This window comes from Oncorhynchus masou, chromosome 13 (genome assembly GCF_036934945.1).
Source record: "Oncorhynchus masou masou isolate Uvic2021 chromosome 13, UVic_Omas_1.1, whole genome shotgun sequence".
NCBI classification, from domain to species: Eukaryota; Metazoa; Chordata; class Actinopteri; order Salmoniformes; family Salmonidae; genus Oncorhynchus; species Oncorhynchus masou.
In genome coordinates, this window is record NC_088224.1 from 68124560 (window position 1) to 68149757 (window position 25198).

General features: G+C 39.7%; 3 protein-coding genes and 1 long non-coding RNA gene across 4 annotated transcripts in view; 3 read left to right on the forward strand and 1 right to left on the reverse strand.

Annotated features, from left to right (window-relative positions):
* Positions 1-705: 705 nt before the first annotated feature.
* LOC135552914 (carbonic anhydrase 4-like) lies at positions 706-10998 on the reverse strand. The gene is made up of 8 exons (XM_064984854.1): positions 10838-10998; positions 10164-10208; positions 8056-8220; positions 7645-7790; positions 7384-7476; positions 7220-7286; positions 2673-2836; positions 706-2406 (listed from the first exon to the last, which is right to left on the reverse strand). Exons 1-8 carry the CDS (start codon positions 10890-10892, stop codon positions 2227-2229), a joined length of 915 nt encoding a protein of 304 aa, XP_064840926.1. The 5' UTR covers positions 10893-10998; the 3' UTR covers positions 706-2226.
* On the forward strand, positions 10336-12142 carry LOC135552915 (uncharacterized). The gene is made up of 3 exons (XR_010457526.1): positions 10336-10455; positions 10554-10583; positions 11986-12142. It is a non-coding gene; the product is annotated as an uncharacterized LOC135552915 (long non-coding RNA).
* Positions 12143-17210: 5068 nt separating this feature from the next.
* Positions 17211-19913, forward strand: LOC135552916 (dehydrogenase/reductase SDR family member 11-like). The gene is made up of 7 exons (XM_064984855.1): positions 17211-17432; positions 18040-18249; positions 18555-18649; positions 18767-18896; positions 19209-19301; positions 19390-19455; positions 19591-19913. Exons 1-7 carry the CDS (start codon positions 17301-17303, stop codon positions 19630-19632), a joined length of 768 nt encoding a protein of 255 aa, XP_064840927.1. The 5' UTR covers positions 17211-17300; the 3' UTR covers positions 19633-19913.
* A 234-nt stretch (positions 19914-20147) lies between these two features.
* The window catches only part of LOC135552918 (transcription elongation factor SPT6-like), a 30592-nt gene continuing 25541 nt past the window's right edge, over positions 20148-25198 (forward strand). The window contains exons 1-13 of the mRNA XM_064984856.1: positions 20148-20316; positions 20865-20973; positions 21114-21293; positions 21538-21608; positions 21786-21975; positions 22078-22162; positions 22419-22674; positions 23736-23837; positions 23954-24067; positions 24163-24252; positions 24350-24492; positions 24681-24823; positions 24905-25021. Of these exons, the coding sequence (XP_064840928.1) occupies positions 20874-20973; positions 21114-21293; positions 21538-21608; positions 21786-21975; positions 22078-22162; positions 22419-22674; positions 23736-23837; positions 23954-24067; positions 24163-24252; positions 24350-24492; positions 24681-24823; positions 24905-25021 (1591 nt within the window). The 5' untranslated portion in view covers positions 20148-20316; positions 20865-20873. The remainder of the gene's footprint in view (positions 20317-20864; positions 20974-21113; positions 21294-21537; positions 21609-21785; positions 21976-22077; positions 22163-22418; positions 22675-23735; positions 23838-23953; positions 24068-24162; positions 24253-24349; positions 24493-24680; positions 24824-24904; positions 25022-25198) is intronic.

Here is a 25198-nt window from a genome sequence, read left to right on the forward strand (position 1 = left end):
TGTGCAGTGTGGTGGTCAAAAAGGATGCAGAGAGGAATGGTAGTTGTGCTCTGATACCCATTACTGCCACTTGGTGGACTGTTGAAGAAATTACATAAGAATAAATCAAAATAGCCTTTTTTTCTTATTATTTTTATTTACCTTTCTTTAAATAGGCAAGCCAGTTAAAAACAAACTCTTATTTACAATGACGGCCAAACTCGGACAATTGGGCGCCGCCCTATGGGACTCCCAATCACAGCCGGATGTGATACAGCCTGGATTCAAACTAGGGACTAGAGTGACGCCTCTTGCACTGAGATGCAGTGACTTAGACCACTGCGCCACTGTTCTTAGTTAGTGTGAATAAAGTGAAGAAAAAACAATATGTTGTTAGCTTTATAGCTTTAACTGAATTGGTACACCTTATAGCTGGGACCGAGAGACTGAAAAACAGCTTCTATTTTTATTTTACCTTCATTTAACTAGGCAAGTCAGTTATGAAAAAATTCTTATTTTCAATGATGGCCTAGGAACAGTGGGTTAATTGCCTTGTTCAGGAGCAGAAGGGCAAATTTTTAGCTTGTCAGCTCGGGGATTCAATCTTGCAACCTTCCGGTTACTAGTCCAATGCTCTAACCACTAGGCTACCTGCCGACCCAAGGCCATCTGACTGTTAAACAGCCATCACTAGCACATTAGAGGCTGCTGCCTATAGGCATAGACTAGAAATCACTGGCCACTTTAATAATGGAGCACTAGTCACTTTAATAATATTTACATATCTGGCATTATTCTTCTCTTATGGATATGCTGTATTCTATACTATTCTACGGTATCTTAGCCACTTAATGTTTACATATCTGGCATTACTCATCTCATATGTATATACTTTTTCTATACTATTCTACAGTATCTCATTCACTTGATAATGTTTACATACTGTATTTTGCATTACTCATCTCTATACTATTCTACAGTCTATTCCGCTCTGACATCCCTCGTCTATAAGTATATAGTCTTAATTCCTACTTAGATTTGTGTGTATTGGGTATATGTTGTGTAATTTGTTAGATATTACTGCACTGTCAGAGCTAGCAGCACAAGCATTTCGCTACACCCACAATAACATCTGCTAATCATATGTATGTGACCAATACAATTTGATTTTATTTATATAAAAAATACATGGATGTGGTTTGTTACCGGACAATATAGATCAGAGTTCCAGGGCTTTGATACTGATTCTCACCAGTTGTGCTGCTGGTTCTGTGGAAAGCACAGGTCACATAATGACATTGACCGTTCAATAACAATAGTAAGTTTATGAAGTTAACTACATATTAACAATAATGATATGAAGAAGGTAATAAGTGGGTCAAAACAATGCTTGGATCAATGCCCTCTCAAGTATTATTTTATACATAACAATAAAAATATTAAATGTCTTGGTGCATTATTTATGCTGTGTGTCACGCCGTTCAATAACAATAGGAAGTTTATGAAGTTAACTACATATTAACAATAATGATATGAAGAAGTTAATAAGTGGGTCAAAACAATGCTTGGATCAATGCCCTCTCAAGTATTATTTTATACATAACAATAAAAATATTAAATGTCTTGGTGCATTATTTATGCTGTGTGTCACACCTTGGTCTTAGTATTTTGTGTTTTCGTTAATTAGTTGGTCAGGCCAGGGTGTGACATGGGTTTATGTTGTTGTATTTCGTATTGGGGTTTTGTAGTTATTGGGGTTGCGGCTGAGTAGGGGTGTTGCATAGGCTTGGCTGCCTGAGGTGGTTCTCAATCAGAGTCAGGTGATTCTCGTTGTCTCTGATTGGGAACCGTATTTAGGTAGCCTGGGTTTCACTTTGTATTTCGTGGGTGATTGTTCCTGTCTCTGTGTAGTGTTCACCAGATAGGCTGTAATTAGTTTTCACGTTCCGTTTGTTGTTTTGTATTTATTTAAGTTATTTCATGTATCGCTATCTTTTACATTAAAGACATGAGTAACCACCACGCTGCATTTCGGGTCCGACTCTCTTTCAACAAACGATGAACGCCGTTACACTGTGTCCTTAAACACATTACCCCCTTGAATAAATTGTATCAACTATAATTTGGCAAGTAAAGTAAACTTGAAAGAGAACATCTGCATAGCAATGCGAAATATAAGCATTTGAGATTTTGGCAATATCAGGCACTCTCTAATTCACTGATACCCAAATCCAAAGATCCTGGTATTTAGTTGGGCAGTGGGAGTCCAATGGCTGATATCACAGAGGTGATGAGTAGCAGAGTACTGACTAAGACAACTTGACTTCCAGAGCGATACACCTGGCGACCATTCAATAGCTGGACTGGGCGATAGGTTCCCACCATAGGCTTTCCATCAGCAAACTGAAGCTGAGAAAATGCAGCAAGCTGTAAGACACAAAGATGAAAACATGTTAGACCAGTGGCGTACCACAGTTTCGAATGGCCCCCAAAAGGTCTGAGATTGTTTTGGGGGGAAACGGCAAATTTCTTGCAATTCTACACAAATTGTTATGGGGCAGAGTTAACCATTTGCAGTTTTACAGTTAATTTCCTGACAGCAGGTAATTGTATGATTGTACAGGTATAATGTCAAGTATAAAGGTGACATAGGTGAAGTACAGTATAATGTCAAAGGTGAATCCATAAAGCACCTGTTGCCTGCTGAGAGGAATGGTATTTTCGAACATTGTCCAGACGACAGATTCTACACAGGCGGGTGTGGTGAGAGAGCCATTGTAGCGGAAGTAGCTGGTCATATTACTCTGAGAGGGGATGAGCATGTCCAGGGACACTTCACTAAGGGTAGTGTTTGAGCCTAAAGTTGGACACAATAAATACAATGGAAAATAAATATACAGTTGCCAAGGATTCCAGCCACCCGACATTCCCCACTGACTACCTGCTCTGTCTCCATGCTCAACCACAGGTCTGCCACTCAGGCACATACACATACACCTACACTGACACTCTTCTCATTCACACATACCCACATGTACACACACTCATGCACCCACGCTCACACACTCACTACTGACGCCACACACATACAGATGTAGGATCTTAATTTGACCACTTGCACTTGGGGAGCACTTTATAATAACTCCACGTATTAAAGCATTTATAATGGATTATTAAATATTTTATTCATCATTTACACCCACATTTGTAAAAGTTAGTAACCTATTTAATAATGATTCATTAGATCATTTGTAAGTAGGTCCTTATAAACCATTTACTAGTCACTAGTTAAGTATTTTTGCTTGCACTCATCTAAAGTCTGGGATAGTTATACTTAATAATACTTTATAAATGTTTTGATCAGGGGCTGGAACCGAAATACTTTTTCAATGATTCTGTTCTGAGCAGAACCCCTATGTGTTTTGTTCCAGTGTTCTGTCCTAAAGCGGTTTGAACCCCAAAAAAGTAACAGTTGATATAGTTCCTTTTTGTTCATTTCTTAAACTGTGAAATAATTTGTGAAATTACATTTAGCTCGTTAAATTACTCCTCCAATTAGTGCCACCTGAGCAGCTTGCTGTGGAACAGGTATTTTTATTTAACTAGGCAAATCAGTTAAGAACTAATTCTTATTTACAATGATGGCCTATCCCAGCCAAACCCAGACAACCTATGGGTCTCTCAATCACGGCCAGATGTGATTCAGCCTGGATTCAAACCAGGGACTGTAGTGACACCTCTTACACGAAGATGCAGTGTCTTAGACCACTGCGCCACTCGGGAGCCCAAGAGATAAGAGTTGTTTACATGTTGGATTGGACAGATAAGTGCAGGCGCAAGATCCGACTGAAATCTCACGGGTCGGGAGAGAACGACATGCTGCTTGGCTTGAAACGCTGAGCATCATGACGTGAATTTGAACATGTTTAGTCTATACTAACATTCTAACTATACAGAATTACATACTAGACATTAGGAATATTTTTGGAACTAAAAAGAATGTTACTAACTCGTTCTCAAGATTTGAAAATAACAGTTCTGTTCTGTAACACTAGAGATCCCTTTCGTTCCTGGTTCTGTTTCCGTTTCTCATAACATTTTGTTATTTTCCGATTTTCATTTCTGTTTTCTGAACCGGTTGCAACCCCTGGTTTTGAGTGACCGGTATCATTTCTCACAAAGAGATGAACATGCTCCTTAAGGTCTCAAAATGACCACTAGCACATATCAATGATTTAACAATAAGCACACAATACAGTGGATGTTTAAGAGAATATACTTACATTTTTATTCCAAAACAGTCACCCTGTTGTAATAGTGTTATGCTAGGTAAAATATTGTTTTTAGTATAAAAATGCTAACATATGAGTTTCTAGGTAGTGACTTTTATACCAAAACCAAAGTGTGATTGCAGCCAGTCACTTCTTCTTGGTTAATCTTGTTAATCCCAGAACTAAAATATTGCGGAAATTGGTCAGCTGCGTGATTAAGGTCTTGGTTATTTTATACATCAGTGGTCCATACATGTTAGAAATTGGTCTCCACACTCGCAAAGTCCGAGATACTGTTGTGAAGAAGTTTAAAGCCGGATTTGGATACAAAAAGATTTCCCAAGCTTTAAACATCCCAAGGAGCACTGTGCAAGCGATAATATTGAAATGGAAGGAGTATCAGACCACTGCAAATCTACCAAGACCTGGCCGTCCCTCTAAACTTTCAGCTCATACAAGGAGAAGACTGATCAGAGATGCAGCCCATGATCACTCTGGATGAACTGCAGAGATCTACAGCTGAGGTGGGAGACTCTGTCCATAGGACAACAATCAGTCGTATATTGCACAAATCTGGCCTTTATGGAAGAGTGGCAAGAAGAAAGCCATTTCTTAAAGATATCCATAACAAGTGTCGTTTAATGTTTGCCACAAGCCACCTGGGAGACACACCAAACAAGAAGGTGCTCTGGTCAGATGAAACCAAAATTGAACTTTTTGGCAACAATGCAAAATGTTATGATTGGCGTAAAAGCAACACAGCTCATCACCCTGAACTCACCATCCCCACTGTCAAACATGGTGGTGGCAGCATCATGGTTTGAGCCTGCTTTTCTTCAGGAGGGACAGGGAAGATGGTTAAAATTGATGGGAAGATGAATGGAGCCAAATACAGGACCATTCTGGAAGAAAACCTGATGGAGTCTGCAAAAGACCTGAATCCAATCAAGAATCTGTGGAAAGAACTGAAAACTGCTGTTCACAAATGCTCTCCATCCAACCTCACTGAGCTTGAGCTGTTTTGCAAGGAGGAATGGGAAAAAAAATTCAGTCTCTCGATGTGCAAAACTGATAGAGACATACCCCAAGCGACTTACAGCTGTAATCGCAGCAAAAGGTGGAGCTACAAAGTATTAACTTAAGGGGGCTGAATAATTTTGCACGCCTAATTTTTCAGTTTTTGATTTGTTAAAAAAGTTTGAAATATCCAATAAATGTCGTTCCACTTCATGATTGTGTCCCACTTGTTGTTGATTCTTTACAAAAAAATACAGTTTTATATCTTTATGTTTGAAGCCTGAAATGTGGCAAAAGGTCGCAAAGTTCAAGGGGGCTGAATACTTTCGCAAGGCACTGTATAGCCTGTACTCTGTACCATCTACTGCATCTTCCCTGTACCGTTTGGCCATCACTCATTCATATATCTTTATGGACATATTCTTATTCATTTCTTTACACTTGTGTGTATAAGGTAGTTGTTGTGAAATTGTTAGGTTAGAATACTTGTTAGATATTACTGCATGTTCGGAACTAGAAGCACAAGCATTTCGCTACACTTGCATTACAATCTGCTAACCATGTGTATGTGACAAATCAAATTTGATTTGATGTAGTCATAAAGAAATTACTACAGAGATGCTGTAGTCATAAAAAGATTAGATAGTCATAAAAAAATGTCAACATTATTATTGCACACAGAGTGAGTCCATGCAACTTATTATGTGACTTGTTAAGATAATTTTTACTCCTGAATTTATTTAGGCTTGCCTTAACAAAGGGGTTGAATAGTTGTTGACTCAATATATTTAATCTTTTCATTTTTAATTAATTTGTACACATTTCTAAAAACATAATTTCACTTTGACAACAACATTTTTCACCATTTTCGTGGTATCCAATTGATTGTTAGTCTTGTCTCATCGCTGAAACTCCTGTACGGACTCGGGAGAGGTGAAGGTTGAGAGCAGTGCGTCCTCCACAGCCCAGCCCAGCCACACCCGACTGGCCTGAGTCACTTTCTGAAGGAACTGTATATTACCGTTATTGCATTGTTGGGAAAGAGCTTGCAAGTTAACTCTTAAGGATTGGCCCCTTTTCAATTTTTGCCTAAAATGACATACCCAAAACTAACTGTCTGTAGCTCAGGCCCTGAAGCAAGGATATGCATATTATTGGTACCATTTGAAAGTAAACACTTTGAAGTTTGTGGAAATGTGAAAGGAATGTAGGAGAATATAACACAATAGATCTGGTAAAAGATAATACAAAGAAAAAAACAACTGTTATTTTGTATTTTTTTGGTACAATCATTTTTTAAATGAGAAAGGCCATAATGTATTATTCCAGTCCAGGTGCAATTTAGATTTTAGCCACTAGACGGCATCAATGTATGTGCAACGTTTCAGACTGATCCAATGAACCATTGTATTTCTGTTCACACTTTTGTATCAAGAATGCCCAAATGTGCCTAATTTGTTTATTAATAAGTTTTCATGTTCAAAACTGTGCACTCTCCTCAAACAATAGCATGGAATTATTTCACTGTAATAGCTACTGTAAATTGGACAGTGCAGTTAGATTAACAAGAATTTAAGCTTCCTGTCAATATCAGATATGGCTATGTCCTAGGACATTTTCTTGTTACTTACAACCTCATGCTAATCGCATTAGCCTATGTTAGCTCAACCGTCCCGCAGGGGACCGACCAATCCTAAAGAAGTTACATATTTACCTGTACTATTTTACACCTGCTGTATCTTGTACATGAGGCAATTAAACTTTTGAAATCTTTGAAAAATGCAAGTTGTACTTTAGACTCTTGGCACTTATGCCAATGTGACTGGAAACTATGGGCACTTTCCCATAGGCCTATCCCTGTATGATCCTGATCCTGGAGTATTATCTACCTGGTTCCATCCCATAAAAGAATACATAACAATGGCTGTTGTTTATGGAATTATATGACTTACTGGGATGTTTGATAGTGTTCAGAGCATTTACAATGGTGTCATATTTTTTGTTGGAGCTTCTTGATTCCTGAAAATATAAGATAAGTATCATCAATCAAATGTCCTAACAACCCAAATAAAAATAGTACAGTTGTACATCTCATGGATAATCTCATAGTTAATACCTCATAAAAGAATCCAAGAACTCCAACCCCTGCAGTGTCTTTCAGAGCTTCAGCCAAAGAGTTGTATTCCTCTTTTATATTAACAATATGCAGCTGAGGACAAATAAATAAAATGTGAACACTCATAGTGTATGTAAATGTGATTGCTGTGTAATTACTGTACACATGCTGTACCCAAATGACAGTAAAAACAATGCAATAAACACAAATCAAGAGCATGAAAATGTATTGTGAATGTTTCCTTTCTTTTGGTCATCAAACCTCCATGGGATATCGTTCTCCATCAATAGTGTGCTCTGATCCAGGGCCTCCATCTTTGCCCCAGTGCAGGTGGAGCTGTACTGCCTTGTATGGCACCGCCAGATCTCCACCCTGAACCTTCGCTGTGGCAGGCAGGTCCACTTGAACTGCAGAGATATGAAAGCTTTAGTCCATGTAAGAGCAGATATGTGGAGTCCATGGACCTTGCATGTACTGTACTATTGTATTGTTCAGTCTACGTTATGGAGCTTTGAGTTTATATCAAATCTGTGAAATATCAAGGCATTTAAAGGGTGAATAGGCCTTGCTATTCATGTTCAATACAACTACAATACACCATGCTGATATACTGTATCATTAGTAGGGGACATTGTACTGTAAATGTAATGCAGCATCTATATAGCAACTTACCAGTGTGACCATTGTTTGTGATGAAACCGTGGAAGGCCTCTTGGTACCCAGTGAATGTGAATTGTGTAAGGCGTCCGTCTGGTAGGGTTTTTCTCGTCACAATGTTAATTGGAGACTGGGCTCTTCCGTCACATGTCCCAGCAACCGTTGCCCAACCATCAGGTCCTTCTCAGCGAATATTGAGACAGAACATTAGTTATGTTTGATTTGGGGTGGCAGATAGCCTAGTGGTTAGAGTGTTGGACTAGTAACTGGAAGGTTGCAAAATCAAATCCCCACGCTGACAAGGTAAAAATCTGTTGTTTTGCCCCTGAACAAGGCAGTTAACCCACTGTTCATAGGCTGTCATTGAAAATAAGAATTTGTTCTTAACTGACTTGCCTAGTTAGCAAATATATGTGCAACAAGTGTTGAATTTCATGTTTTATAATTACACAAAATTGTAGTAGTTCCCATGCCTGATATTAGTGTACATTCCTTTTGTTGTTGTAAGTTCCCTTTTTAATGTCTCACACTTCCTTCTCCTTCTGTATTCTCCCTCATAAACATTCCCTGCCCTCCCTTACCTCTTCCATTTCTACTGTATGTGGAAGAGGTTCAAGTAAAATTGTCCCATGAAAATCCTTGTCAATCCATTATGTTAAAACACAGATATTGAGTGTATATAGTCACTGACATTGTAATATTATGGTCTTCTACCAGTATATTGTGATTTGTATCTGTTGATTTGTGAATGCTGTACATGCTAGCTAGTTAGCGGGGGTGTATGCTTCATGATTAACGACTCATGTGTAATCGTAACAACATACAGGAACTCAAGTCCATTTGTTCACCTGACCTAGAATTCCTTACAATCAAGTGGCGACAATATTATCTCCCAATAGAATTCTCGTTGATGATTGTCACCGCCGTGTATATCCCCCTCAAGCCGATACCACGACAGCCTCAAGGAACTTCACTGGACTCTATGCAAACTGGAAACCATATATCCTGAGGCTGCATTTATTGTATCTGGGGATTTTAACAAAGCAAATTTGAGAACAAGTCTACCTAAATTCTACCAGCGTATTGATTGTAGCACTCGTGCGGGCATTTCACTGGATCACTGCTACTCTAACTTCCATGTCACCTAAAACCCTCAAACTTTTACGGATGCACAATTGAGAGGATCCTGTCTGGCTGTATCACCGCCTGGTATGGCAAATGCACTGCCCACAACGGTAAGGCTCTCCAGAGGGTGGTGCGGTCTGCACAACGCGTCACTGGGCGCAAACTACCTGCCCTCCAGGAAACCTATAGCACCCAATGTTGCAGGAAGGTCAAAAAAATTATCAAGGACAACAACCACCCGAGCCACTGCCTGTTCACCCCGCTACCATGCACAAGGTGAGGTCAGTACAGGTGCATCAAAGCTGGGACCGAGAGACTGATAAACACCTTTTATCTCAAGGCCATCAGACTGTTTAACCATCACTAACACAGAGAGGCTGCTGCCTACATACAGACTCAAAATCATTGGCCACTTTAATAAATGGATCACTGGTGATTTTAATAATGACACTTTAATAATGTTTACATATCTTACATACTCATCTCATATGTATACACTGTATTTTATACCATCTATTGCATCTTGCCTATGCCGCTTGGTCATCGCTCATCCGTATATTTATATGTGCATATTCTTATTCCATCCCTTTAGATATGTGTGTATTATTATTATTTATTTTTTATTAGTTGTTAGATATTACTGCAATGTTGGAACTAGAAACACAAGCATTTCGCTACACTCGCATTAACATCTGATAACCATGTGTATGTGACCAATAACATTTGATTTGAATTGATTTGATTTGCGTTATTGTAGTTTTCTCTGCACATGTCGTCATTGGGCAAGCATGGCTATTCATGTCCCTTGTTGTTAATTTATACTTTACAGAAGAGTTGGTGCATAAGGGCAGCACAACATTTAATTGATGGATGTTTGTTTCTTTATCAGAAAATAAAGTATCATTAGACCAACCCTGATCCTCTGGACACCTGTTCGCTAATTAAAATACAACACAGAGGCATTCTATACTGTCACATATGTACTGTATATGTTTTACCTGTGCAGTTGCCACTGCATGTAACCTGGGACTGGTAGCACCAATCTAGAGAAGGGATTTAAGGACAAAGATGTGTTGCAAAGTTCACTGTTAAGGTTAACCTTTGTCAATCAGATACAGACAGTCATAAAGGAACACCCAATGTCATTGGCTTTTGACAGATAGCATTAGAAAGGTTAACTTGCCACATATGATATAAATGTATATTCAGAACATTTCATTCTCTGAGACAGTGATAGTTGAATTTCAAAATCATGTATCTAATTCAGTAGTTTCATCACCACATAGTGGGGTAAGCTTTGACAAAAATATTGGATATTTCCTTACAATAAGCAGGCAGTTGGGCTGATCAAGTCTCTATAATTGACCATTTATATTTCATACACACAGAACATTTTGCCTTCTGATTGATCTGCTACTGTGAGTTACATCAGTTCTTTGTTTTATTACATTTCAGCCAAAACTACTATTTATTAATGCATTTCTATTATATTTGTTGTGGAATTCCAAAGTACCAAGCGTTTACTGTAGTTTGTAATATATTTAGCTTTATAACTTAGCTAACTACATTTTCAGAGTAGCTTCCTAAACATTGTATACCCAATGCAAGAACACAGATCAAGTTTCAACCCATTTTAGTTACTAGGGTTGAATAAATAAATGAACACACTCACCTGCCCCTTGAATATTCACAATGGTGGCAAAGAAAAATGAAATAAGTAAATTCATTGTGATTCGTGTTTTTGGTTGGGTCAAACGGATTAAGTTAGGTTCCAAATAATGTCAATAAGCAGAGCACCTAGTTCATAAAAGTTCCAATAGAAAAGGCAACTCCTCCCACTAGGTTGTATCCATACCTGTTGATAAAATGTATTTACATAGGGCTTTTCCCTTATCATTTGTCATCTAGACATTGTCAGGAATTCGTTAATAAATGTCATATACTCCAGTCAAGAGTGATTTATAGACAGATATGAGTCAAAACTATTGAATACATTAGTGAGATACTCCTTGTAGGCTATTTCCTCAGAACTACTCTGATTAGATAGTTGGCATATCATTTTATGATTTCAGATGTGGTTTACTCTCACACGAAAAATAAACAGTACTATGTTTGTTTCCTTGGAAGTTGTGGGAACATACGTTTTTGGTTTCCTGTTGGTTCTGGGAACGAAGCCATAAGTTACCTGACTGATAGAATAGAAGTGAACACTGCCTGTTCTGGGGACTATTATTTTTGGTTGCAGGGAGGTTCTGAGAATGTTTTACTCTGGGTGGTTTTATTAAGGCTCTGAAAATGGGTATTGTAGGTTATTTAGGGGGTTTTCAAGGACTTCCTTAAAACTTTCACTGAATGTTTCAGTAAGACTTTAAACATTGCTAGCTTATTTTTTAACTTAAAAAAAAAACTCCAAGCACAGATAAGACACATGGAAATGTATTTCCTTCGGCATTAATAATGCAAACACATTTATTTTTTTGTGACACGGCATCAGTGAGATTCAAACCTATCGTCTTCTGTTCTCTATCCATGTAATTAGTCCACTTCACCATCAGGATGGAGCTGGCATACCATGTTTTTTTACGCATAAAAATCTGTTTATTTTAGTCTATTCAAACAGACCCAGTTTCAAAGGAAACAAGCACTCATTAAGATCAGGTGTAGCCAATTAGTGGGCATGGCCAACAAACCTGAACACGATAGAGGATAGAGAGTTTTGTTGATGCTGAGAACGGAATGTATATGTTTTTAAATAATATTCTTAGACTGTTCTCTGAACATTACTAATGTAATTTCTTGTGGTTTTCTTAACGTCCTCAGAACAATTTGAGAACATGACTTTAAATAGAACTATGAAGAAACCTGGAAATGTTATGCTGAAGTAGCAAAATTCCCAAAGACAAACAATGCTCTTTGTCACAACTTAGTCGGCTCCTCTCTGACGAAGAGGAGTAGTATGAAGGATCGGAGGACCAAAACGCAGTGTGGTAAGTGTTCATGTTTTTTTAATGAATAATGGACACTGAACAAAACAATAAACGTGAAGTAAATCAAACCAAAACAGTCCCGTGTGGCACAGACACTAACATGGAAAATAAACACTATGTTAGTGTCTGTGCCACACAGGCTACTTAGGTAGGAAACCAGGCTACTTAGGTAGCCTGGTTTCACTCAAAAGTGAAACCAGGCTACCTAAGTATGATTCTCAATCAGGGACAGCGATTGACAGCTGCCTCTGATTGAGAAGCATACTAGGCCGAACACAGAAATCACAAATTATAGAAAAACGAACATAGACAACCCACCCAACTCACTTCCTGACCATACTGAAACAAAGACATAATAAAAGAACTGAGGTCAGAACGTGACACTCTCCTTGTTCGGGTGGCGTTTGGAGGTTGATGTCACCGGCCTTCTAGCCATCGCCGCTCCACTTTTCATTGTTCCATGTGTTTTGTCTTGTTTCCTCGCACACCTGGTTTACATTCCCTAATCACACTACATATATATTCCCTCTGTTCCCCCATGTCTTTGTGTGGAATTGTTTTTGTTACGTGTTTTGTGTGACACGCCAGGCTCTTTTTTTCTCCGGGTTCCATGTTCAACCAGTAGTGTGTTCAATTGTTAATAATTTTGCATCCTTGTGACTTTGTTGAGCTTTTTACTTTTGCCTTTGGCTGGAGGTTTGTTTGACGCAGTTGCGTCCGTCTTTTGTTGCTTCTGCCAAATAAAGTGTGCTCCTGATCACACCTCTCTGCTCTCCTGCACCTGACTTCTACACCGGTAGCGCACAACCTTGACACTCTTAATATTCTCTGAACTATTTGAGAATATTCCCAGTGTCAAACCATTTGGAGAAAGTTCCTAGAACATTACTAAAATTCAGCTGAAATGTAACCATGTTTGAGCTTTTAGGAAACATTCTTAAGTAATGAAATACTAAGAAAGTTACTTTTTTTGTCAAGTTCCTTACTCTTACTCTCCAATTACCAAAGCACCCTCTAGTAGCCTCATGGGTGGAATTTGTCATGATTTTTCATGATTTCATAATTAATTAACAGTATTTATTTTTTCCCCACAGAAAATCTGGTGTTTCTATCCGAAATGGTTTTGTTATATTTCAGTCTTCTGTGATGTATATAAAGTGTAATATTGGGATGCAAACTCAAAATTGAATACATTTCAACTCTATATCTGACATGGTACTTCTTGTTTGTAAGCCCATAACCAGGTGTGTGAGGGGTATACTTTTTTTCCAAAAAATATTTGTTTAAGACTACCAAGAAACACTCTGTGTGACTCTGATTTAGCACACTGCAGTAAAAGGCTAAACATACTGAGAATGTTTCAAAGCCAAGCAACTATCCTGCACGATACCCAGAATGTGGTGGTAAGGTTGTATGCAAAATAGCCATAGGACAACCACGCACTCACCAAGCTCTAAGAAACATATGGTTCTCAGAATGTTATGTGCTAGATGGGTATTGGCATTTGAGGCAGACATAGAGTCACCCGATAGATGTCAACAGAGCCAGCCAGCTATAGCCTTTTGTGGGCCCTAAAGCAAGATTTGGTTCGGGCACTCACCTCGCGGCAAAACATTTTAGTGGCCCCCCTCTTGACCTGTGGAGAGATTTATTTAAATGTTTTTCCTGTAATTCTACACATTTTGCAAAGGGACATAGAGAAAATGTTGCAGATTAAAAGCAAGTTTTCTGCAATTCTACACATTTTGCCATGGAGTGGAGAGAAAACTTTGCAATTGGGGGAATAGACAGCCAGGGGGCCCTAAGTGACCACTTACAGTATGTCGTGCACACACAATCCATGTCTAAATAGTCTCAAGGCTTAAAATCTTTATTTAAACTGTCTGTAGACAATGTAAATGTACAAATACATTCTAAGTTGGTTACATAAATAATGATGATTACTAAATGTTACATGAAATGTAAATATGAAATATCAAAACCAAATGGAAACCCCCTTGTTAATATGTATTGGCAATAATTTACTTAATGGTGAGGCATGGAACAATATTTTTTTTGTGCTTTTGTCAAGCTAGATGTTTGAAATATGAGTAGATTTCAGTCATGCTTCTTCAGGAATGGAATAAAGACAATTAGCACTTGAATATTGTAAATGAATACTGCATGTAAATACTGCAGGGATGTATGATTGTTAATCAAATTGTTCATAGACACATTTTTTATACTGTCTGTGTGAATGCAAGTAATTTGAATTATGTTTAAATCGTCGAAGCAACAACCTGATAAGACCTCTCTTCAACTTTCACTTTCAACCAAAACCAAACTTAGACTGGCATCTTTGTATTGTCGTCTTTTAAATGAAATTTAAAAAAAAATATTTTCAACAACACTTTCAACCAAAACCGAACGTAGATTAGACGTCAGGCATAGTCGTCTTTTCAACAACATTTTTCTAAGTGGTATATGTCTGGAACCAGCCCTGGATGTCACACCACTCCAGAACCCCCAGGAGTCAATGTGTAATTTCAACGCTTCTCGAATACTCCTCACATGACATCATTTACAAATCCATGTTGGAGCTTATTGTTATACACTCTTAGAAAAAAGGGTTCTTCAGCGGTCCCGTAGGATAACCTTTTTTTGGTTAAAGGTAAAATCCCCTTTTGGTTCCAGGCAGAACCATTTTGGGTTCCATATAGAACACTCTGTGGAAAGGGTTCTACATGGAACCCAAAACAGTTATATTAGGAACCAAAAGCGTTCTACCTGTGAATCAACCAGGGTTCTCCTAGAGAGGGGTTGGTTATTTAGCAACAAAACTGAAGCATACGCAACTACGAGCCAAAACAGATGGACTTGGCTTCGATTGTTGACAACATGTAAACTACAGTGCATTCAGAAAGTATTCAGACGCTCATCAATCTACACACAATACACATAATGCAACGTGAAAACAGGTTTGTAGATTTAAAATATATAATATATATATAAAGAAAATATAACAGTTACATAAGTATTCAGACCCTTTGCTATGAGACTCGAAAATGAGCTTGGGTGCATCCTGTTTCTATTGGTCATCCTTGAGATGTTTATACAACTTGATTTGGAGTCCACCTGTGCTAAATTCAATTGATTGGACATGATTTGGAAAGGAACACACCTGTCTATATAAGGTCCCACAGTTGACAGTGCATGTCAGAGCAAAAACCAAGCCATGAGGTCAAGGGAATCCGTAGAGCTCCGAGACAGGATTGTGTCAAGGCACAGATCTGGTGAAGGGTACCAGAACATGTCTGCAGCATTGAAGGTCCCCAAGAACACAGTGGCATCCATCATTCTTAAACGGAAGAAGTTTGGAACCACCAAGACTCTTCCTTGAGCTGGCCGCAGAGCCAAACTGAGCAATTGGGGGAGAAGGGCCTTGGTCAGGGAGGTGACCATGAACCTGATGGTCACTCTGACAGAGCTCCTGAGTTCCTCTGAGAAGATGGGAGAACCTTCCAGAAGGACAACCATCTTTGCAGCACTCCACCAATCAGGCCTTTATGATAGTGGCCAGATGGAAGCCACTCCTCAGTAAAAGACACATGACAGCCCACTTGGACTATCCCAGATGCACCTAAAGGACTCTGGTCTGATGAAAACAAGATTGAACTCTTTGGCCTGAATGCCAAGTGTCACGTCTGGCGGAACCAGGCACCATCCTTATGGTGAAGTATGGTGGTGGTAGCATTATGCTGTGGGGATTTTTAAGCAGCAGGGACTGGGAGACTAGTCAGGATTGAGGGAAAGATGAATGGAGCAAAGTACAGAGGATCCTTGATGAAAACCTGCTTCAGAGTGCTCAGGACATCAGACTGGGTCTAAGGTTCACCTTCCAACAGGACGATGACTCTAAGCACACAGCCAAGACAACGCAGGAGTGGCTTAGGGACAAGTCTCTGAATGTCCTCAGTGTCCCAGCCAGAGCCCGGACTTGAACCCAATCTAACATCACTGGAGAGACCTGAAAATAGCTCTGCAGCGACACTCTCCATCCAACCTGACAGAGCTTGAGAGAATTGGCAGAGAAGAATGGGAGAAACTCCTCAAATACGGGGGTGTCAAGATTGGAGCGTCATACCCAAGAAGTCTTGAGGCTGTAATCGTTGCCAAAGGTGCTTCAACAAAGTACTATGCAAAGGGTCTGAATCCTTATGTAATTGCGATATTTCAGTTTTGTTTTTCAATACACTTGAAAAAAATTCTAAGAACCTTTTTTTGTGGTATTGTTTGATGAGAGAAAAAGCTATTTTATCCATTTTAGAATAAGGCTGTAACGTAACAAAATGTGTAAAAAGTCAAGGGTTTTGAATACTTGCCGAATGCACTGTAGTTACCAGCAATTTGTTGCAAAGGGATATACATATAGGCCTATCACAAATTGTGAAACCGCCAGGTTCTGTGTTCACAGAAGCAGGGACCTAACTTTCACTAGGGACTGGGAGATATCCCCCACATTCTAAAATTGCATTTTTGTCCCCCTCAGTTGTATAATTGGAATGTGATACAAAACAAGGCTGGGGTGTACTTTTGGACCCTGCAGAGACCGAGCAGCTGTGTAGGCTGTTTGGAGTGTTTATCTGACCAGATAAAATAATAATTATAATATTATGTTCCCCACTTCTAAAGCCAAAGTTGTGCCCCTGCTGAAATGTATTTGAAGTTAACACGCATCTTTTTATTGGCAGACAGAGAGAGTATCCGGCTAACTACACTACATTTCACTAGAGAAGGGCTTTAGGACTCCCGAGTTGCGCAGCGGTCTAGGGCGCTGCATCTCTGTGTAATAGGCGTCACTGAAGTCCCTGGGTCGAATCCAAGGACTAATTGTCATTGTAAATAAGAATTTGTTCTTAAATGACTTTCCTGGTTAAATAAAATAAAAATGGAAAGGGCTCGAACAGCAATCAGTCATCCTATGAATATTCAATCATGTGCGGAGGGACAAGGGGTTTGGCCTGAGTTTCATTGGGCACGAGTTAGGGAGTTTGTGCACCTATCAGTGGATACAACGTAGCTGATACTCTGCGAAATCCTGAAAGATTTGAGAACAGTATACAATTGAACAACTTTAGGAAATACAGTATCCAGTTGTGTTGATAGACTATGGATCGCTGGAAAGGTAGAGTGGCGCTCGTTACCGGGGCTTCTGTTGGAATCGGAGCGGCGATTTGCAAGGCTCTAGTCCAGCACGGCATGAAGGTTGTCGGCTGTGCCAGGAACGTCGAGAAAATAGAGGTGGGGGCCATGTATGTGTTGTAGCCTTTTTGTTGTGGCTACTTTTTGAACTGTGCTCACTAGGCACTACTATCTTAGCCCAATATTGGACTAAAGGAGCTAGCCTTACTCCAATGACCTTACATGTTGTGGGCGAATTGGCTCTGGAAAACTAAACAGTCAAATACTGAATAGATTATCAATTGCGGTACGGTTCTAGAAACATAAACCCCTATACTTTCATATAACATCAAACAATTTCACAAATTCAAAATAAACACTTACTGCACTATTTCATATGTAGCCTATATGGGCCAACAAATAAATAATTTACATGTCACCTGCATTCTGTCACAAGGTTTGCATCACACGTTTTACACGTTTTAGGTTTATTATAGATTACTACATAGTCTCATGGCACCTGATCTATACCAATTGTGAAGTATTCTTTGCAAACTGTTTCATTACTTTTATGATGTGTGCCACAGTACTCACAGTAGTATATGATATTATAGAAAATATTATGTGTCAAATGAAGCACATTTGTGAATGACTTCCATATGGCTTCACCATGGTGTTTTAACCTATGGAACATAGTGCATGAAGGAATCTTACCTTTTGATTTTAGAAACTGGCAGCAGAGTGTCAGAGCGCTGGGCACAGTGGCACCCTTGTTCCCTACAAATGTGACCTTTCAAATGAAGAGGAGATCCTTTCCATGTTCTCTGCCATCAAGACTCTCCATCAGGGAGTGGATGTTTGCATCAACAATGCTGGCCTGGCCCATTCAGAGTCACTGTTGAATGGCAAAACCGGTGGCTGGAGGACAATGATTGATGTAGGTGTCACTGTCAATGATCTCTGTGTTTATGTCAAATGCTGTCCATATTTATCTTCTATTTTGATTTTTTGTCATTTAGCAGGCACTCTATTCCAAAGCGACTTACAGTCAAAAAGCAAGGCATGATTTTCGCTATCCCGTGTCATGCTCTCCATCATTTAATAACTGTTGTTATTGATGTATGTTTCAATCTCTGTGTTGTTATTGACCTTATTTATCAACAAAACACAAGTGATGGCCGTCACACTTTCTTCAGTCCATTATTTAATATCACATTGATATTCAACGGATGTATTTTACAGCTGAACGTCATTGCATTGTCTATCTGCACACGAGAGGCATACCAGTCTATGAAGGAGAGGAAGGTGGATGATGGACACATCATCAACATAAACAGGTACAGTACAACTCTATCTCTACCTCAGATATGTAATTGGACTCAGGTTGCAGTGAATGCTTTTCTTTGGACAATCCACTGGTAGAACAAACCATAGTGTATCTTCTTCTATTCTAGTATGAGTGGACATCGTGTAGTTTTCAGTGCTGATACACACTTCTATAGTGCTACCAAGTATGCTGTGACTGCCCTGACCGAAGGGTTGCGGCAAGAGCTGCGAGAGGCTAAAACCCACATTCGAGCCACGGTAAGTTATTAATTCTTAGTCTTCTTATTAGAAATATTTCATTCTATTGTCAATGAGCTGATCAGTCGTCCATAGCCACCCAGCACTGAATTGTGCTAATTTGTCATATTGTGAGTACTGTACACCAACAGTACACTGCTGAAAACGATGGTGTTCTATTATTGGTAACACTCCACAATATCAGGCCAGTGTGTCCTCATGATAGACCACATTGATGTTTACAAATCTATCTAGCTAATGCACAATGTAATCGTTAGAGCCATCTAATGTAAAACTGTCACTAACCCTGTGTTTCTGTTTTCCTCTGAACAGTGTATATCTCCTGGTATAGTGGAAACAGAATTTGCTTTCCGACTTCACAGCCTCCATCCAGAGAAGGCTGCTGCTACCTACAACAGTATGAAGGTGAATAATAATAATAATGATATCTGTGCATACAGGCTGTATGATTGTTTTTGAATGTGTACGTTATAATTCTACTGCCTTCCTACAGTGTTTGGAAGCAGTCGACGTTGCCAGTGCTGTAACGTATGTCTTAGGCACACCACCACATGTTCACGTAAGTAGGAGACTTGTCTGTCTCAGTATTCTTTGCACACTCTGTTCACTTCCATCAATGTTTGAATGAATGGGGGAAAAGTTTTCCATAATCTGACAAATATTAACTACCATACTCCTGTCTTTACATATCTAGATTGGAGATGTTCAAATGCGACCTGTGGAGCAAGTGTCATAGAGCAGTCCTGCAGGAGAAATCTGATGCACCTTGTTCATCTCAAAGAAGATTTAACGTTGGCTTAAAGCTGTAGGATTGTGGAGTTTTTGAATTGTGATTTTGGGTCTGATCCGAAAATGATTTGCCATGAAAATGAATGTAGGCTACACTGCAGCCCCTTTACAATCTGATACAACCTGATAATACTGACATTGTGTAACAACACTATTGCAATTTTCCATCAGTATTTTGATAATTTTTTAAATTAATGTGTTTTCTAAAATAAAGTTATTTCAAGTGAATTTTGTGTGCTGGTGTTGATACAATATAGTAAACACAAGGTCCAATTAAACTGAATAACATTTTCTATGTTACACACAAATATTACAAAAAGACGACATTGAAAAGTAATGCAAAAACATGTATTATGTTACATAGCATAACACTAGAAAAATAATACATGAAAACATTGAAAAGTATAATGCAAGAATTGCACTCTGCAATCCAAGGAGAGCTGTGTTCATCTGTGACGTGCCTCGCCTTCATTTAGAGTTTGAGGGATTTTTCTGCATTCCAGTCTTGGAAATTTGCTTGCGCCTAGATAGCTAATACATTTTTGTCGTTAAGAAATGAATCTATTTTCCATATCACGCTTTGCTAATCAGTCAACTTAAAAAGGAGCCGGTCCTGCCTCCTGTCACATAGGTATGTACCGTTATGGGCGATGGGAGTCAGCCAGCTGTTTGTGGCAATACAGCTGTATGCTAGCTACAGTAGCTTGGTAGCCATATCATTCCATTGTTGTTATGCAAGCTAGCTAACGTTGGCTATGTTGTAGCTAAGAAGAATGCTACCTGCAGCTCCAGCCTGATATCCGTTGGATAGCTACGGTTACCTTTGCTTATTTGCAAAGTCATATACATTTTTATCGTAGCTAACCAGCTAAACCTTGTGAAATCTAGCAATGTCTTCGCCCCCTGGGTATAATAATGTTCTACTGCATCTCTACCAGTCAGCCATGGCAGACAGCAGCGTCTTATCATCATAGCTTATTGTAGCCTAATATTTCATTGTTTACAATAATGTTTTCTTATGACATAGCCATACTTAAACAAGTGTCAAATATGGTGTAATAAATTGGTTAACGTTTTTAAATGATGGAATAATTCTGTCCCATAACATTATTTCCAAAAACTGTTCTTTGACACATAACCAGCTAATGAAAATCATGTCGTTTATTATCTCTTCAACAGCCACTCAACATGGATTTCATCGAGAGGGAAGCAGAGGAGTCTGAGGAGGAATTTGGGTGTCCAGAGGACACAGAGAAAAAGGCACTGAAGCATGCTGCAGCAAATGATGGTAATCTTTTCATTGTACAGCATGTGAATCATTTAGATTTTATTTCAAAGATGTCCCTTGACAGAGTTATCATCATCACAACTACCCTAAATAAGATCGATGTTAACAATGTACAATTTCTTGATTTGTGACTTACTTAGATGAGGAGGAGGAAGAGGAGAATACAGAGGATCAAGATGCAGATGGAAACCTCTGTGGTCTGATTGATGATGGTGTGGAGGAAGGGGAAGGAGAGGAAGAGGATGAGGAAGAAGGGAATAAAGATAAAGAAGGTGATAGTGACTCTGGGGAGGAAATTGGACACCGTAAGAGGAAGAGAAGTAAGTGTTCATTCATAAATTGGTTCTGTATTTATTCATGTCTGGGCTGCACTGTGATTGCTTCCGAGCCACATTGTAGGCTATGTCTTCATTGAATAAACTATGTCGTAAACCCTTTGATTCTATTTTGCCCATTCAGATTCAAGCAGTCATGATTTGTGACACCAAACAGTGTGCAGCAGAATCATGCATACCAATAATAATCACCTTTGGTGTTTGAGTATCTTGGGATTTCTGTCTACAGGCTTTGACGACCGCTTGGATGATGATGATATTGATCTCATTGAGGAGAATTTGGGAGTAAAAGTGAAAAGGGTAAATATTCCGATGCCATTATGACAATCAAAATGAATTGTCATCATGGACGTTGTATAACACACAGCGGAGGTCTCGTGTCTTGTCCCATAGTTCCACTCTAAAAATACTACGTAAAAGTAGATTGACTAAAATGTTTTCCTGATATCTCTACTCCTTCCTTATTATCATAAACAGCAAAAGTTCCGTCGCTTGCGAGACATGTCGGATGATGAGGATGAGGAGGGAGATGAAGATGTCAGGGAGGCCCATGAGAAGGACATGATAGCGGATGAGATCTTCATGGGGACGGGAGCGGATGAGGGTGAGGCATTGGATGTGCCTTTGCATCCCGGGGAGGATGAGGAGGAGGACGATGAAGAGTCTGGTATGAAACATTTTAGTTTCTTCATCTATAAACAGTCGAGTTATTTTGAGTTAGCCATTTGAAAATATTTGTCATAGTGGTTTTTTTTTTTCATTTTCTCAGATATCGATGACTTTATTGTGGATGATGACGGACAGCCCTTGAAAAAACCCAAGTGGAGGAAGAAGCTGCCAGGATATACAGATGCGTAAGTGATTCTGACATTTAATTTAATCACTTAGATCTCAATTTGCAGTAGCCTCCACCTGAAAGCTTACCCGAAAGTAAGAAGTACTATTTGTGCAATAGAATTTGATATGGTAGATGTTTCCCAAATGGCACCCTATTCCCCTATGGGCCCTGGTCAAAAGTAGGGCACTATAATAGAGTGCCATTGGGGCGCTGGCATGTTTATCTGTACTCACATGCAGTATTTAGTACTGAGCACTACTGCCTTTTTACAGAGCCCTTCAGGAGGCCCAAGAGATATTTGGAGGGGACTTTGACTTTGCCGAGTTTGACACTGAAGCCTATGAAGATGCAGAGGAGGAGGAGGAGGATGCAGATGAAGAGTCATGGGACCGGCCCAAGAAGCAGGCCAAGAAGAGGGTGGGTCGACGCAGTATCTTTGAGATCTATGAGCCTAGCGAGCTGGAGAGCAGTCACATGACGGACCAGGACAACGAGATCCGCTCCACTGACATGCCAGAGAGGTTCCAGGTGTGTATACTTCTATATTGTGCGCCCCAAATGGCACTCGAACCCTGTGGGCTCTGGTCAAAAGTAGTGCACTATATAGGGAATAGGGTGCACAGTCACAGTCATAGTCATTGGGACACGTGAGCACCTGAAACTCACCTATGACAGTTATGGGCTTGACGCTGTAGCCCTGTGGTATTCAAACATTTTCATTTCTTCAGCCAGAATTTCTGGGGACCACATTTTTTTCACAATAATTTTGCATGAACCCACCCCAAATATGACGCAACCTTAAAATCGGTACATTTCGATTTTTACATAAACAAATCACCTTCAATTCATTACATTTGCATCTCTTATCAAAATGAAAAGCAACTAATAAATACATTTACTAAATAAAATAAATAAATAATAATTATCTTTCTCAAAAAATGTTGCATATTGTCCCATACAATTTTATTTATTCGTTATTTTATCAGGTAAGTTGACTGAGAACACATTCTCCTTTGCGGCATCAACCTGCGGAATAGTTACAGGGGAGAGGAGGGGGATTAATGACCCAATTGTAAACTGGGGATTATTAGGAGACCGTGATGGTTTTGAGTGCCAGATTGGGAATTTAGCCAGGACACCAGGGTTAACACCCCTACGATAAGTGCCATGGGATCTTTAATGACCTCAGAGAGTCAGGACACCCGTTTAACGTCCCATCAGAAAGACGGCACCCTACACAGGGCATTGTCCCCAATCACTGCGCTGGTGCATTAGGATATTTTTTAGACCAGAGGAAAGAGTGCCTCCTACTGGCCCTCCAACACCACTTCCAGCAGCATCGGGTCTCCCATTCCAGAACTGACGGGACCAACCCTGCTTAGCTTCAGAAGCAAGCCAGCAGTGGTATGCAGGGTGGTATGCTGCTGGCAAATAATAATCTATACTCTTAATTCTTTCACTGTAGTTCCCCCGCGACCCCGACTGAATACCACTGACGTTGAATACCACTGACGTTGAATACCACTGACTTTGAATACCACTACTGTAGCCCATACCCCTTTCTATGTGTGTGGTCTTGTTGTTTTTAGTTACGCTCCACTCGTGTGAAGCCAGCAGAGGATGATGAGCTGGAACAGGAGGCTGAGTGGATCTATAGGAATGCCTTCTCTACTCTCACCATCTCCATGCAGGTACTGGAGTGGGGATATTTTATGGTTTCATGAGAAACCAGGTATCATAAGACAATTAGTTAAAGCTGATGCTACAGTCTAGTTTTAAAAAAATATCTAATATTCTGTGTTTTCAGGAGAACGCAGACTATTTGGACAGAGGTCCAACCACTACTTTCAGCAGAAAAGGCCCCAGCACCATCCAGAAGATTAAAGAGGCTTTGAATTTCATGAGAAACCAACACTTTGAGGTACTACACAGTCCTTCTAGCACTGTTGGTAAAGTTGAGTTCTTCCATATCATTTTTCACAGTTAATACAACTGTCTTCATTGTTTCACCTCTAGGTTCCGTTTATAGCGTTCTACAGGAAAGAGTATGTGGAGCCTGAACTCAATATCAATGATCTGTGGAAGGTTTGGCAGTGGGATGAGAAGGTAATATAATGTAGCATTGGATTTTGGTTAACTTTAACCCTTCATTTATTCTCTCTGTTTAATTACTGTTTAATGTGGGACTTTCTTTCCTCCTCAGTGGACCCAGCTGAAAACCCGCAAACAGAACCTGAGACGCCTGTTCCAGAAGATGCAGGGATACCAGTTTGAACAGATCTCAGCTGACCCAGATAAGCCACTGGCTGATGGCATTCGACCACTAGACACTTCAGATTTGGAGAGGTAAGGCTTATCATGTCAAACATGTTTGTAAATAAGCCTTGTCTGAGCCAGAACAGCCCATCTCCTGTTTCTGTAGTGAGGCAACTTGATGTACAAGTACACCCCTTGGACAGTACGCTAGTCATGTTATGACACCTTTATTATCTTTGTTGTATCTGAATGCATACCTGATTATGTTTTTTGACAAGGTTGAAGGATGTCCAGTCTAGTGATGAACTGGGCGACGTCTACAACCATTTCCTGCTGTACTATGGCCGAGATATTCCAAAGATGCAGAATGCAGCCAGGTCCAGCAAGAAAAAGATGAAGAAGATCAAAGTAGATGAAGATGGTACGATTTAGATTATATATTGTAAGATGGGGAAATCACCTTTACCCTCACCAGAGTAATTATCATGTATTCTGTTCGCAGGTAATGAGCAGGAAGTAGAGGAGGAGGAAGAGGAAGAAGAGGAGCAGTCAAAGGGGCCGGACCTGAAGCTTGCATCTCGCAGGGATATGTACAGCATCTGCCAGTGTGCAGGACTGGGTGAGTGCTTTATCATGTGTGTCCAGTAGGCGTCACTATCAGCACCTATTACAGACAGATTTGTGTGCTATACAGTACATCTTCAGGTCTATACAGTTAGCTTGTGATAATACAAAAACTTGCGAAATAATGTGTGACTGGAAAACTGTGACTAGTGTACTTTAACAGAGTTTGCTA